This window comes from Helianthus annuus, chromosome 15 (assembly GCF_002127325.2).
Source record: "Helianthus annuus cultivar XRQ/B chromosome 15, HanXRQr2.0-SUNRISE, whole genome shotgun sequence".
Classification (NCBI taxonomy): Eukaryota; Viridiplantae; Streptophyta; class Magnoliopsida; order Asterales; family Asteraceae; genus Helianthus; species Helianthus annuus.
The window spans coordinates 21478745-21491450 of NC_035447.2; the positions used below are offsets into that span (position 1 = coordinate 21478745).

At 40.2% G+C, this 12706-nt stretch overlaps 2 protein-coding genes across 2 annotated transcripts; one reads left to right on the forward strand and one right to left on the reverse strand.

The window, feature by feature from the left end:
• The first annotated feature begins 879 nt into the window (after positions 1–879).
• Positions 880–7247, forward strand: LOC110911027 (calcium-transporting ATPase 2, plasma membrane-type). The gene is given in 7 exon segments (XM_035983702.1): positions 880–2522; positions 3750–3852; positions 3855–5803; positions 5933–6091; positions 6183–6354; positions 6469–6767; positions 6844–7247. Coding segments are annotated over 7 exon segments (3105 nt in total). The 5' UTR covers positions 880–2339; the 3' UTR covers positions 7084–7247.
• A 22-nt stretch (positions 7248–7269) lies between these two features.
• On the reverse strand, positions 7270–11476 carry LOC110911028 (formin-like protein 4). Its single transcript, XM_022155591.2, has 4 exons — positions 10151–11476; positions 9261–9400; positions 8935–9170; positions 7270–7960 (listed from the first exon to the last, which is right to left on the reverse strand). Exons 1-4 carry the CDS (start codon positions 11152–11154, stop codon positions 7316–7318), a joined length of 2025 nt encoding a protein of 674 aa, XP_022011283.1. The 5' UTR covers positions 11155–11476; the 3' UTR covers positions 7270–7315.
• Positions 11477–12706: the final 1230 nt, after the last annotated feature.

The window sequence follows — 12706 nt, forward strand, 5'->3', positions numbered from 1 at the left end:
GCTCGTTTACACTAAGGCTCGATAAGGCTCGACGAGCCTAACGAGCTTCACATGCGAGGCTCGAGCTCGGGCTCGATAAACAAACGAGCTTTATTTTAGTCTCAAGCTCGGCTCGGGCTCGATAAGGCTCGGCTCGTTTCGAGCTTTTTCTAAAGCCGATCTCGAGTGGCTCGCGAGCCGCTCGGCTCGTTTGCACTCCTACATATGATTTATACAGAACCGACAGATATTTACAACACTATATGATGTTATGTGATGCTTATACACACCCAAGTTCGATACATATGATTTATTCAACACATATTTACGTTTATTCGATATTGAAATTCAATCAATCATATACCGTATTTATAGCATGCCTAAACATCTCTTAGAGACAATTATTTATGCTTAACATATCAAGGAAATCGCATAATTGGACAAGTGGCCAAACAACAAGGGTGAAAAACAAAAATAAAAAACATAAAATTTCGATCGGTTATAGTTATGATTATAACCTTGAAAACCGATTAACCATAACCACCATAATCGATCGGCTATGGTTATGATTATCTACTAACCCACATCACGGTTATAGTTTTGGCCAAAAATCGACCCAAACTGACCCACACACAAATTTCGCAAATATCACCATGTTAAAAAAAGAGTAAATTGCATGTTTTGTCCTTTATGTTTACACCAAATTGCAGGCGCTGTCCTTTAGCGCAAAAGTTGACAAGTTTTGTACTTAATGTTCCAAAATCTTGCACGTTATGTCCTTTAGGCCAAACCCAATTAGATTTTTTGGTTAAATCTGATCATGTGCAAAACACATGAGGGCATTATTGTCTTTTTATCTTTTCAGGGACTATTGGGTAATTAAAAATAAAAAGGCATTGGTACCAAAACTTTCCAAACCACCCCTCATCTACACAAAACTTCCAACACCAACCCCTTTACTTCACTCATCACCATCATCGAAAAAATAAAAAAGGGTCAAAAGCCCCAATCTCTCTCTGTATCTAATATATCTCTGTATACATTCGTCTTCCCAACATTTTCATCAAATTACACATATTTAACTCCACAATTTCACATCTACAATCCCTTATTCACTCCACAATTAAATATACTATCGATATTCACTAGTAAGAGAACGGAGAACCACCGTCTCGATCGGAAGCATCGGAGTTTGTATCTCTGCCTCCCACATACATACTTGTTTTTCTTCCGTCTCCGACGGCGTTACGTTTCTTGTGTGTTCTTCGATGTTAGGGTTAGTAGACAGTTGCCGTTAATGTGTAGCCGAAGGCATCAACGAATTGTTCTGGTAACTTATTCACTCAAGAGCATAAAACCTTAGATCGGTCTTTAACAGAGCTGACGTAAGCGGAGGAGAGAGAAGAGTCGCGATGAGCGGCTGAGGCTCTGATCGCCTGAGCAGCAAGTGATGACGACGGAGTAGGGGCGGTGGCGCCGTCGTTAGAACGATGAATCTCTTGGTTGAAGGTTGAAGACCTAGAAATTGACTGTTTCCGACGGTACGCCATCTGGATTTGACAGATAGATCAATATATAGAGGATGTGTGACAAGAATTAAAAAGCAAGATGAGTATATGACTGCCGGAAAGATATTCTGATGATCGGAGATCCAGGAGGGGTACAGATGAACACAGATAGTTTAGTGAGGGTTATAAATGGGGAATTAAAAGAGTTGAGAGGGAATGACCATTTTACCCTCATGTGTATTATGCACATGACATTTTTTAACTGAGATTTCTAACAAAATTTGTCCTAAAGGACAAAACGTGCAAGTTTTTGAAAAGTAAAGGACACCGACTGTCAACTTTTGGCCAAAAGGACAACGTGTGAAATTTGATGTAACCATAAAGGAAAAAACTTGTAATTTACTAAAAAAAAAAAAATACAAAACGTAAGCATTGTTTATGATGAAGCAAATAGGAAAAGAGGCGGTCATAGTTATTTGCATAAGTTTCGGGACATTGTCATGAAACCGTTAACACTCCTCCATAGCTCATCCATCTCTAACACCACACGATCGCATTCAATTTCTTGCCTCACATTTTCCTCAATCATTCAATCTCTCATTTCAATTTTACGCACGAAAGCTGCATTAGCGTAAGCTTCATTCCATGCATTTTACACCTTTTGTTCATCATAATCATCTCCAGAATCTGATTCTTTCTTCCACATTTCTCTTTTTTTCTGGTCCAACATTGCAAGGTTAACGTGTTACACGTATAAATGTATAATAATATACTGCGTGTTGATTTTGAGATCTGATCGGTTGAATAAATAAGGTAGATTTGTAGGAGATTTTAATTTAACAAGAAAAAAAAATGGGGATGGAAAACTATTTGAATCAAAATTTTCACGCGGTCAAGTCGAAACATTCTTCCGATGAGGCGTTACAGAAATGGAGGAGTTTGTGTCATGTTGTTAAGAACCCAAAGAGACGATTTCGCTTCACTGCTAATCTGTCCAAGCGTAATGAGGCTGCCGCTATGCGACGTACTAATCAGGTTATCCTTTTTTTATGATCATTCATTGTTTTGATATTTTCGGATTTCATACGAACAAATGGCGATTGTTGTTGGTGAACAGATCTACATCGCTAAAAGCTTGAATCGTACCGAGCTTAAAAATAAGCTTGTTTGTTAAACGAGTCCAAGCTTTGTTTATCGAGCTGGCTAGTGAGTTTAAATGAACCTATTTTATATAAATTTATGATAAAATTAAGTAAATGATATGTATTGTGTTTTTTAGAAATTATAAATGAAATAACTGTACATGTATATAAAGTAATTAATAAATAATAAAAGAACTGAGCCTGGTGGATCTTGATCTTTAAAAACTATCCATGAACCAAGCTCGAGTTTTAGAAATATACGTTCGAAAAGAGCTAAACTAGCTCGGCTCGTTTACACCAACATGCGGATTGTAATATATGTGCCCTGATTGAATTAGTGCATGAATTGAATATGTGATGCATCTTTTTATGTTCTGTTTATAAAACATTATGATCAAAGCTTAATTCAAGTACACCTTATGATATACGGGTGCAAACGAGCGAGTTCGGCTTGGGAAAAAGCTCATAACTAGCCGAGCCTTATCGAGCCTGAGCTGAGCTTGAGCCTAAAATAAAGCTCGTTTACTTATCGAGCCCAAGCTCGAGCTTGACACGTGATGCTCGTCGAGCCTTATCGAGCTTTGGTATAAATAATATTAGTTTTAATTAATATTTAGAGTTAACTGCCATTTTCGTCCCCGTGGTTTACCAAATTTCAAATTTGTACCATTTTCGTCCCTGGCATTCTTGAAACATGCTAGTTCCATCCAAAAAACTAAGGCTGAATCGAATAACTGGACAAACCACAGGGACGAAAATGCCAGTTAACTCATGCGTTTTTGGACGGAACTGGCATGATTCAAGAATGTGAGGGACGGAAATGGTACAAATTTGAAATTTGGTCTGAACTGGCATAAGTGGACAAACTACAGGGACGAAAATGGCAGTTAACTCTAATATTTAATAACATTTACCCCTTATTTAAATTTTTCTAGTAAACGAGCCAAGCCGAGCTTATTTAAATTCGTTTACGAGCTGAGCCTGGACCTAAAATAAGCTTGTTTTGTAAACGAGCCTGAGCTTTACTTATCGAGCTCGCGAGCCTAAACGAGTATATTTTTATTTAATATATTAATTATTAGATAATAAATGACTCAACAGTTTGGCCTTGAATGATCAGGAGAAGCTGAGGATTGCAGTTTTGGTGTCAAAGGCTGCATTTCAATTCATACAAGGCAAGTTCCTCATTCTGTCATAATATTCTTATTTTTTTTCCATTGTAATGACATTGTGTACACAGGAGCACACAATGGCGATTACGAGGTGCCTGATGATGTAAAAGAAGCTGGTTTCGACATCTGTGCTGACGAAGCAGCCTCTCTTGTCGAAGCCCATGACCTTAAAAAGCTAAAATTCCACGGTGGTGTCGAAAGCCTTGCACAAAAGCTTAACACATCAACCACCAACGGTATTTCTGTTGATAACGAAGGCCTAGCCCGCAGACAAAAAGTGTATGGAATCAACAAGTTCGCCGAAAGCCCACAACGAAGCTTTTGGGTGTTTGTATGGGAAGCACTTCATGACATGACGCTTATGATCCTTGCGATGTGTGCTTTTGTTTCTTTAGTTGTTGGCATTGCAACAGAAGGGTGGCCGAAAGGCGCTCACGATGGTCTTGGGATCGTTGCAAGTATCTTGCTGGTGGTTTTCGTAACTGCAACGAGTGATTATCGCCAATCGTTACAGTTCCGCGATCTGGACAAAGAGAAGAAGAAAATATCTATACAAGTTACAAGAAGCGGGTACAGGCAAAAGTTGTCGATATACGAGCTACTTCCTGGTGACATTGTGCATCTTTCGATAGGAGATCAAGTCCCTGCGGATGGTCTTTTCATTTCCGGTTTTGCGGTCTCTATAGACGAATCTAGCTTGACTGGTGAAAGCGAACCGGTTATGGTGAGTGCGGAGAACCCTTGGTTGATGTCTGGAACCAAGGTCCAAGACGGTTCGTGCAAAATGTTGGTTACGACGGTCGGGATGAGAACGCAATGGGGAAAACTCATGGCGACTTTAAGCGAAGGAGGAGACGATGAAACACCGCTTCAGGTTAAACTAAACGGCGTCGCAACCGTCATTGGAAAGATCGGTCTTTTCTTTGCCGTAGTCACTTTCGCGGTTCTAGTGCAACAGTTGCTTGCGCGTAAGTTCTCGTTAGGAACCCAGTGGAGCTGGTCTGGTGACGAAGCGCTGGAATTGTTGGAATATTTCGCTATTGCCGTCACTATCGTTGTTGTTGCGGTTCCAGAAGGGCTGCCTCTGGCCGTCACATTAAGTCTTGCATTCGCCATGAAGAAAATGATGAACGATAAGGCGCTTGTGCGCCACCTTGCCGCGTGTGAGACCATGGGGTCAGCCACAACTATATGCAGCGATAAAACCGGCACACTAACAACCAACAAAATGACCGTTGTCAAATCGTGCATATGTTTAAACGCGATGGATGTAAGCAAACAAGGGAAACCCGCCATACCGGATAAAGCGTTAAAGATTCTTCTACAATCGATATTCACCAACACGGGGGGAGAAGTCGTGATCAACAAAGATGGGAAGCTTGAGATACTTGGAACGCCTACCGAAGCGGCTATACTTGAATTCGGTTTGTCGCTTGACGGTGATTTCCAATCTGAGCGTCAGTCGTCCACGGTTCTACGAGTTGAGCCGTTTAACTCATCGAAAAAACGAATGGGGGTGGTCCTGAAGCTTCCGGACGGTGGTGTAAGAGCGCATTGTAAAGGTGCTTCGGAAATAGTATTAGCTGCTTGTAGTAAAGTGATCAATGCAGATGGAGAAGTTGTCGATCTTAAAGACGGGTCGCTTAACCATTTAAAAAGTACGATTGACCAGTTTGCGGGTGAAGCGCTTAGAACTCTTTGTCTGGCGTATATAGACCTGGACAAGAGTGTGTCGGCTGAAACTCCGATCCCGTCTTCTGGGTATACTTGTATAGGAATTGTGGGTATAAAAGATCCGGTCCGTCCAGGTGTCAAGGAGTCGGTTGCGCTTTGTAGATCGGCTGGTATAACCGTTCGTATGGTTACGGGGGATAATATAAACACGGCAAAAGCCATAGCTAAAGAATGTGGAATCCTTAGAGACGACGGTATAGCAATCGAAGGTCCGGATTTCCGTGAGAAGAGTCTAGAGGAGTTAGATGAACTTGTTCCCAAGATTCAGGTTTGTATAACATATTCTTTTTCGTAAGCGCGGGCCCACTAATACCTTGCTAACCAATGGGACCAGGTAAAGCACAGCTTCCGCTGCGCATGTGATGAATTTTAACGTGTTTTTTTTTACTTTCTGTAGGTGATGGCTCGATCTTCACCTTTAGATAAACATACACTGGTGAAATACTTGCGAACGACGTTTGGGGAGGTTGTGGCTGTCACAGGTGACGGGACGAACGACGCGCCAGCACTTCATGAAGCGGACATCGGGCTTGCAATGGGCATTGCAGGAACCGAGGTAAGTTAGTAAGGTTTAACCCTTTAAGCATAATTTTACCATACAGATAGATGTAACTTTTTTTTTTTATGTATCTTTTACCAAACTTCAGGTAGCTAAAGAGAGTGCAGATGTTATAATCCTTGATGATAATTTCTCAACAATTGTGACTGTCGCAAAGTGGGGTCGGTCCGTCTACGTTAACATTCAAAAATTTGTACAGTTTCAGCTGACTGTCAACATCGTTGCGTTAATGGTGAACTTCACATCAGCTTGTTTAACAGGTACAGTTACACATGTTCTTGCTTTATTGATAGAAGCTACCACTTGCAACACATAACGCGGATCCTCTACTTGTTTTTTTTTTTTTTTTTTTTTTTTTTGTGTTACTATTTTAGGGAGCACTCCCCTTACGGCAGTTCAACTGTTGTGGGTGAACATGATCATGGATACACTGGGAGCACTGGCACTTGCGACCGAGCCTCCAAACGATGCACTAATGAAAAGGACTCCAGTTGGCCGACATGGGAATTTCATCAACAAAGTTATGTGGAGGAACATCTTCGGGCAGTCGTTATACCAGTTCATAATAATATGGCTACTTCAGACCAAAGGGAAATCATTTTACGGCCTGTCTGGACACGATTCAGATCTCATCCTCAACACACTTATATTCAACTCATTCGTCTTCTGTCAGGTACCTTATCTTGTTAGTCAAGCATACACCGTACACGAATAATGTGATGATAACGGTTTGGTTATAACTCGTGCAGCTTTTCAACGAGGTTAACTCTAGAGAAATGGAGAAACTAAACGTGTTGAACGGGATATTGGAGAACAATGTGTTTGTGGGTGTTTTGGGTGCAACTGTGGTTTTCCAGGTGATAATAATCGAGTTTTTGGGTACCTTTGCAAGTACGTCGCCGTTAACATTGACGCAATGGTACTATAGCATTTTGACCGGGTTTATGAGCATGCCGATTGCGGTGATCTTGAAGATGATCCCAGTTTGAGATTGCATCAAGCAGCTAGATGAGTTCCCATCTCTTCATTAAGTCTAGAAGGTTTTTTTTTTTTTTTTTTTTTTTATTGATTGCAAAATTCCAAAATTATGAAAATTTTCTTGACTCTTAAATCTACCTAAGTTTGTTCATAATTCATGTAGGATTGATGAAATTTGTTTTCCAATTTATTGAATATACGAACCTCGAATCGGGTTATGTATAGCAATAACTGATAGGAACCCTAAAAGATGTTGCATGCATCATTCAATATGCCAATAAAATCTCTTACAATCATAAAGATTCTCAAAGGGTACACTCCCTCTTTCACACTATCACCATCAAAGTGCTCTGTTACATCTTTAACCGATTCCAACGCCTTCTTTTCATCAATCTTGATCGTTCTAAGCTCTGTTTCGGCTTTTGTAACAAACATTCTCATCGACCCGTAAAAGTTCCCTTGAAAATCTTGCATTTCGTCACATTCTGATTGAATTTTCTGCAACTCAAGTTCAAGTTTTGTTACATAACCACTAAGAACATGTGAATCCATTCCTGCTGCTTTCTTGACATGACTTAGTTCTTGGTTTAACGCGTCGGAAATTTGTAATCCTTGTTTCTTGAAAATCCCTTCACTGAAAGCGGGATTTGTTTCGGTCTTGGTATTAGATTCTACACCGTCTGATCTGATGATTTCTTGCACCACATAGTGAAGTAAGGTCGTTTTTCCATCGGTTCCCTTTATATCTACTAGTTTTAAAAGGGTGTCTAGTTTGAAAGCGGTAGCTTCACCATGATTCGTGCCAACATTCATACGGTTTCCTGTTTGTAAAACAGCTTCAAGGAGTTTAAGGAATAACCGACTGTTCTTTAGTTCTTCACTTGCTGCCTGAAACAATTTTACACACAAACACATAATCAGTTACAATTTTTTTTTTCGATAACTATGAGCACAGGGGCGGACCTACCCTATGCGGTGGGTGGGCGGCCGCACCCCTTGAAAAAAATTTTAGTGGTATTTTCCGTGAAAAATCCCGACCGCACCCCTTGAAAATTTTCGTCCGCACCCCTTAGAAAAAAAATGTTAGGAATTTATATAAAAAAAATTGTGAACACGGATTGAAACCCGACCCAATTATGTAAACAAGTTAGCCCACTAACCCCTTTAATAAAACTTGAATTCATTCCATCAAGCCCAATAAGTTAATATCAATTCAAGCCCAACCCAAAAACAACTTTAATTAAACAAAATCAGTCCAGTTTACAAAAAAAAAAAACCCAATCGACTGCCAGCTTTGTGCGACTCCCGCCCTCCCTCTGCCTCACCTCACTGCCAACGACCTGCGACACCTCCACCCCCGACGGCGATTGCAACATTCCAGCGAAGAATAGCTTAATTCCGGCCACAACAAATACATGTTTTGTTTTTTGTTATTTTAATGTTTATGTGATTTTGTTCAAGACTCATGATATAATAGGATGGGTTAAAAAAGTTTAAACTTTTATGTGTTTTGAGGTAATTTGGGGTTGTTCTAGTCTTTATAGGATGGGTTTGTTGTGTCTTAATCTCTTATTGATTATATGATTCTAGTATAGGGTTTGAAAAGTTGAAATTCAAAACTTGAAAATTAAGGAATATTGATGGTTGAACACTCAAATATTTTAGTTTGATGTTTTTTTTTGTTTTACATGACCCGACCCGAACCGAACCGAATTTTTTATTTATATATCTAGGCGGCCTAAAATTTTTAAAATATTCCGCACCCCCATGGGAAAATTCCTGGGTCCGCCACTGATAACTAGCTACGTATTACAAGTAGCTAATAAAGATTTATACTGTTTTGAATGATCATGGAGCAATACCTCTAATGTCCGAAAAGAAGACCTCAAGTATTTCACTTCATTCTCAAAGTTCTCCCGGTAAAGCAAGGCCTCAACTCTTTTAAATGCAAAAGGGATATCAAGAACCGCCTTCAAGAATCTCTCTGCAGACTCTAATTTCGATATATCGTAATCTTTAAGTTTGATCTCTTCTTCTTTCGTTGGAGCCACTTTTAAGAGTGTTTCCAACATTTCGGCACCCAAACCGTCTGCATTGCCTGTTAGTTACACCAAACGAAAATCGTCTACCCCTTTAGAGTTCGTTAACTAAATTTTCATTTTTGTGTGACAAATGAACTGTCATTTACCTTCTACAAGTGCTTCATATACTTCCTCTTGTGTTACATGTAATGCATTTAAAAGTATGGCTATGTTATGCGACTTCTTTGGATCCAAGACTCTGTTTTCCGGGGCCGATTCTTGTGTTTCTTCTTTCTTTGATGAACCACTGGAATCAGAGACAAAATGAGACTCCATTATATCTTCATTTAATCAACAAAAATTACAAGCAAAACCTCATATAGTTAGCTGGTATGGTGTAAACGAGCCGGCCCAAGCCCGATTAGGCTTGAGCTCGGCTCGTCATGTTTTTATGAAGCTCGAGCTCGAGCTCGGCTCAGTTCGAGCCTACTTATTTGAGCTCGAGCTCGGCTCGAGGTATTTTGAGAACAACCTCAAACCAGCTAAAAGCTCGGCTCGAGCTCGCTTAAACGAGCCAAAGCTCGGCTTGAGCGTGGCTCGCGAGCCTAAACGAGCTTTGTATTTCAGGCTCGAGCTCGGGCTCGATAACTAAACGAGCTCTATTGCAGGCTCGAGCTCGTACTCGTTAAAGCTCGGCTTGTTCGCGTTTTTAACCGAGCCTATAACGAGTAGCTCTTGAGACTCCGGGCTTGTTTACCCCAGTGGTATAGCCATAAACGAATCGAACCGAACAAGACATTCTCCATGTTAATTCGTTAAGCTTTTGTCGGCCCAACAATGGTTCATGAACACACAAAAATATTAAAAACTTTAATGAACGAACACCGATGTGAACAAACGAACATAAACGAACACATTAGAGAATGTTTCCAAACACACTTGAATGATTGCGGCCTCTATTCGTGTTGGTTCATTTAATTATTCGTACATAATTCTTTGTTCATGTTCTTTCATTTACTAAACTAACGAACGTAAACGAACTTCCCATCGACCTTACCTAAAAGAGCTTATCGATCCGTCGGATTTCACCCCGAGTTTGTCCGACTTCAACCCCGGTTCATCCTCCTTCGACATTATGATTTTGGGAATTAATTTAGCAGCCGGACTCGTTGAGTCCGATTTTCGCAATTGTTGTTTAGAAGATGATGTTAAGGCGGTCTTGATCAGAAAATGTGGCTTTTCCGGTGGCGTTATCGGCGGCGGTTGTTTGGCCGGAGAATTGGCCGGACGAGAGTTTTCCGACATTGTTTCCGGCGAAGAAGAAACCGAAAATCTTGATCTAGGTGAACTTCTTTTCGAATAATAAACCGGTTTCAAATTCAAACTCTTAACAGAAAACCCACCATCTGTACTCACAATTGATCCATTTGGAGTATAAAAATCATGAATCTCTTCATCATCGGAACAAGCCATAGCCGCCGCCGGTGGCTTAACCGGCTTAGCCGGCTTAAGCTTACTCAATGGCGGAAGCGGCTGCAACTCAGGGCTCGGCCTATACCTATCGGCTACCTTAACTCCGTTGAGTCTATAATAAGGTGATCCATTTGAACTTCCGTTAGCTAATTCCGTTGCCGTTATTGGTGACTCAGCAGGTCCGACGTAACGAAACGTCGTCGGATCATCATCTTTCTTCAACTTATATTTATAAATAAAAAAAACAAATCCCCACAACATTACTACACTCACAACCCCAACCAAAACCACTATTTTTATTTTCTCGCCGGAGTTTCTCCCCGGCGGCGGAGCATTCCGGTGAGCCGCCGCTTCTTCCACCGGCGTGTCTGGCGGAGGCGGTGGCGGCGATGACGGCGGTGATTGCGGCAGTGGGTCTGGGGTGTGATCGTTGAAAAAGGGGTTGTCGGAAGATGATGCCGGTGGTGATGGTGGTGGTGCTGAGTTCGCCGGAAAAAGTGGCTGGTGGAGGATTCTCCGGTGGGTGGTGGTTGTGACGGAGGTGAACAACGGTAGGGTGAATAAGAAGGTGAGTAAATATGGTTTCATTGGTGTTTGTTTAATGTGTTATTGTTTTGTTTTGGTGGAGAATTTATGATTTTTCCGGTGACCGGAAAAGCTGCAAGTTTTGTGGGGTTTTAGAGAGAGGAAGGTTCTGAAGTATTCGAGATCTAGATGGTGTGTTTTTTTGTGTTTTTGTTTGATTATTTTATTTATTGTGTGGATTAAAAAATGGATTAGATTTGTTTTGTTATTGATGAAGAACTGAAGAAGATGACCGGGGCGGAGCCGGGAATCTTTCTTCCTTTGAAGTAAGTGTAGAAGGGACAAAAAAAATAAATATTATTCATAAACAAAACAAGTTCCAACAAAACTTATTCTTTTTGTTTTTGTTTTTAGTTATATGTCATTTTTGCCTGAGTGGTTTGATCGGAAAATAACACTTGAGCGCTAAAAAAAAAATTTGCGTCAGTACTATCCTCAATATATTTGAAACATGTTTCCTTAGTCTAAAAAGATAACGCCTTGCACTAGTTTTCTGTTTTTAACGGCGCGTTATCTTTTTAGACTGAAGTGTCACGTTTCAAAAATGTTACGAACGGAACTTGCGCAAATTTTTTTTAGGACTGAAGTGTCATTTTCCACCAAACTACGGGGACGAAAATGACAGTTAACTCTTTGTTTTTTTAACAATAAACTAATCTTCTGGGACCAATGATCTTTAGATCAAGTGATGAAAGATTTGCATTTTTTTAGAGATGCAAGTTTAACTCCTACTTGGTACAGAGTGAGACGCTAATGGGCAACGATAGAAGACGTAGGGAAACTTGGGTTTGATTATTGAGTCAAACGGGTTTTACCAGTATTTACACCGTAATGCCTATGGGCGGATGGGTTACCAGGTTTTCCCCGGAATTGGTGGTGGACGCGGGTTACTCTCGGAGTACTCCATTTGATCCAGTTGATACTCCGAGAGTGCTCGGGATTAATTCTGTTGGCCGTTCAAAAAGAAAAGATGTATAAACTGGGTCTTTCTTTGCAAATTGATTCGAGCTGTAAACAGAATTGGTTTGGTCTACTTTGGTAAAAAAATAAACGAACTCAAACTGGTTTGAGTCATTAACGATTCAAGTTGTAAACCGAATCAATTTGGTCAACTTTGGTAAAAAACGATTCAGGTGAAAAATATTCAAAACTTATTCAAATCGGTTTGGGTTATAAACTGGTGCCTAAAACCAATATTTAGCAAGTTTTGATATGCACCATTGTTTTAACGTTATGACTTACTCTAATCAATTATTTTTTTAAAAATTTATATAGGATATTATTTTGAACATGTAATGGTAAAGTGTAAAGGAAGTTGATATGTGCAATAAAGTTTTACATCTATAAGCGATAAATACCTAGATGAGAGTAGTGGTTAGCTTAAAATGTTTTGAACATGGAGGTAGTCGCGCCAGACGAAGATGATTGTGTTGTGGTTAGCTTAAAACGATTTAAAGCTTAAACATAAGTCATACATTTATTGGCGTTCAACATTTACTCAATACGATTACAAACTAATGGCAGATAGACGAGCAACAAGCTGCGCCGCTACCCC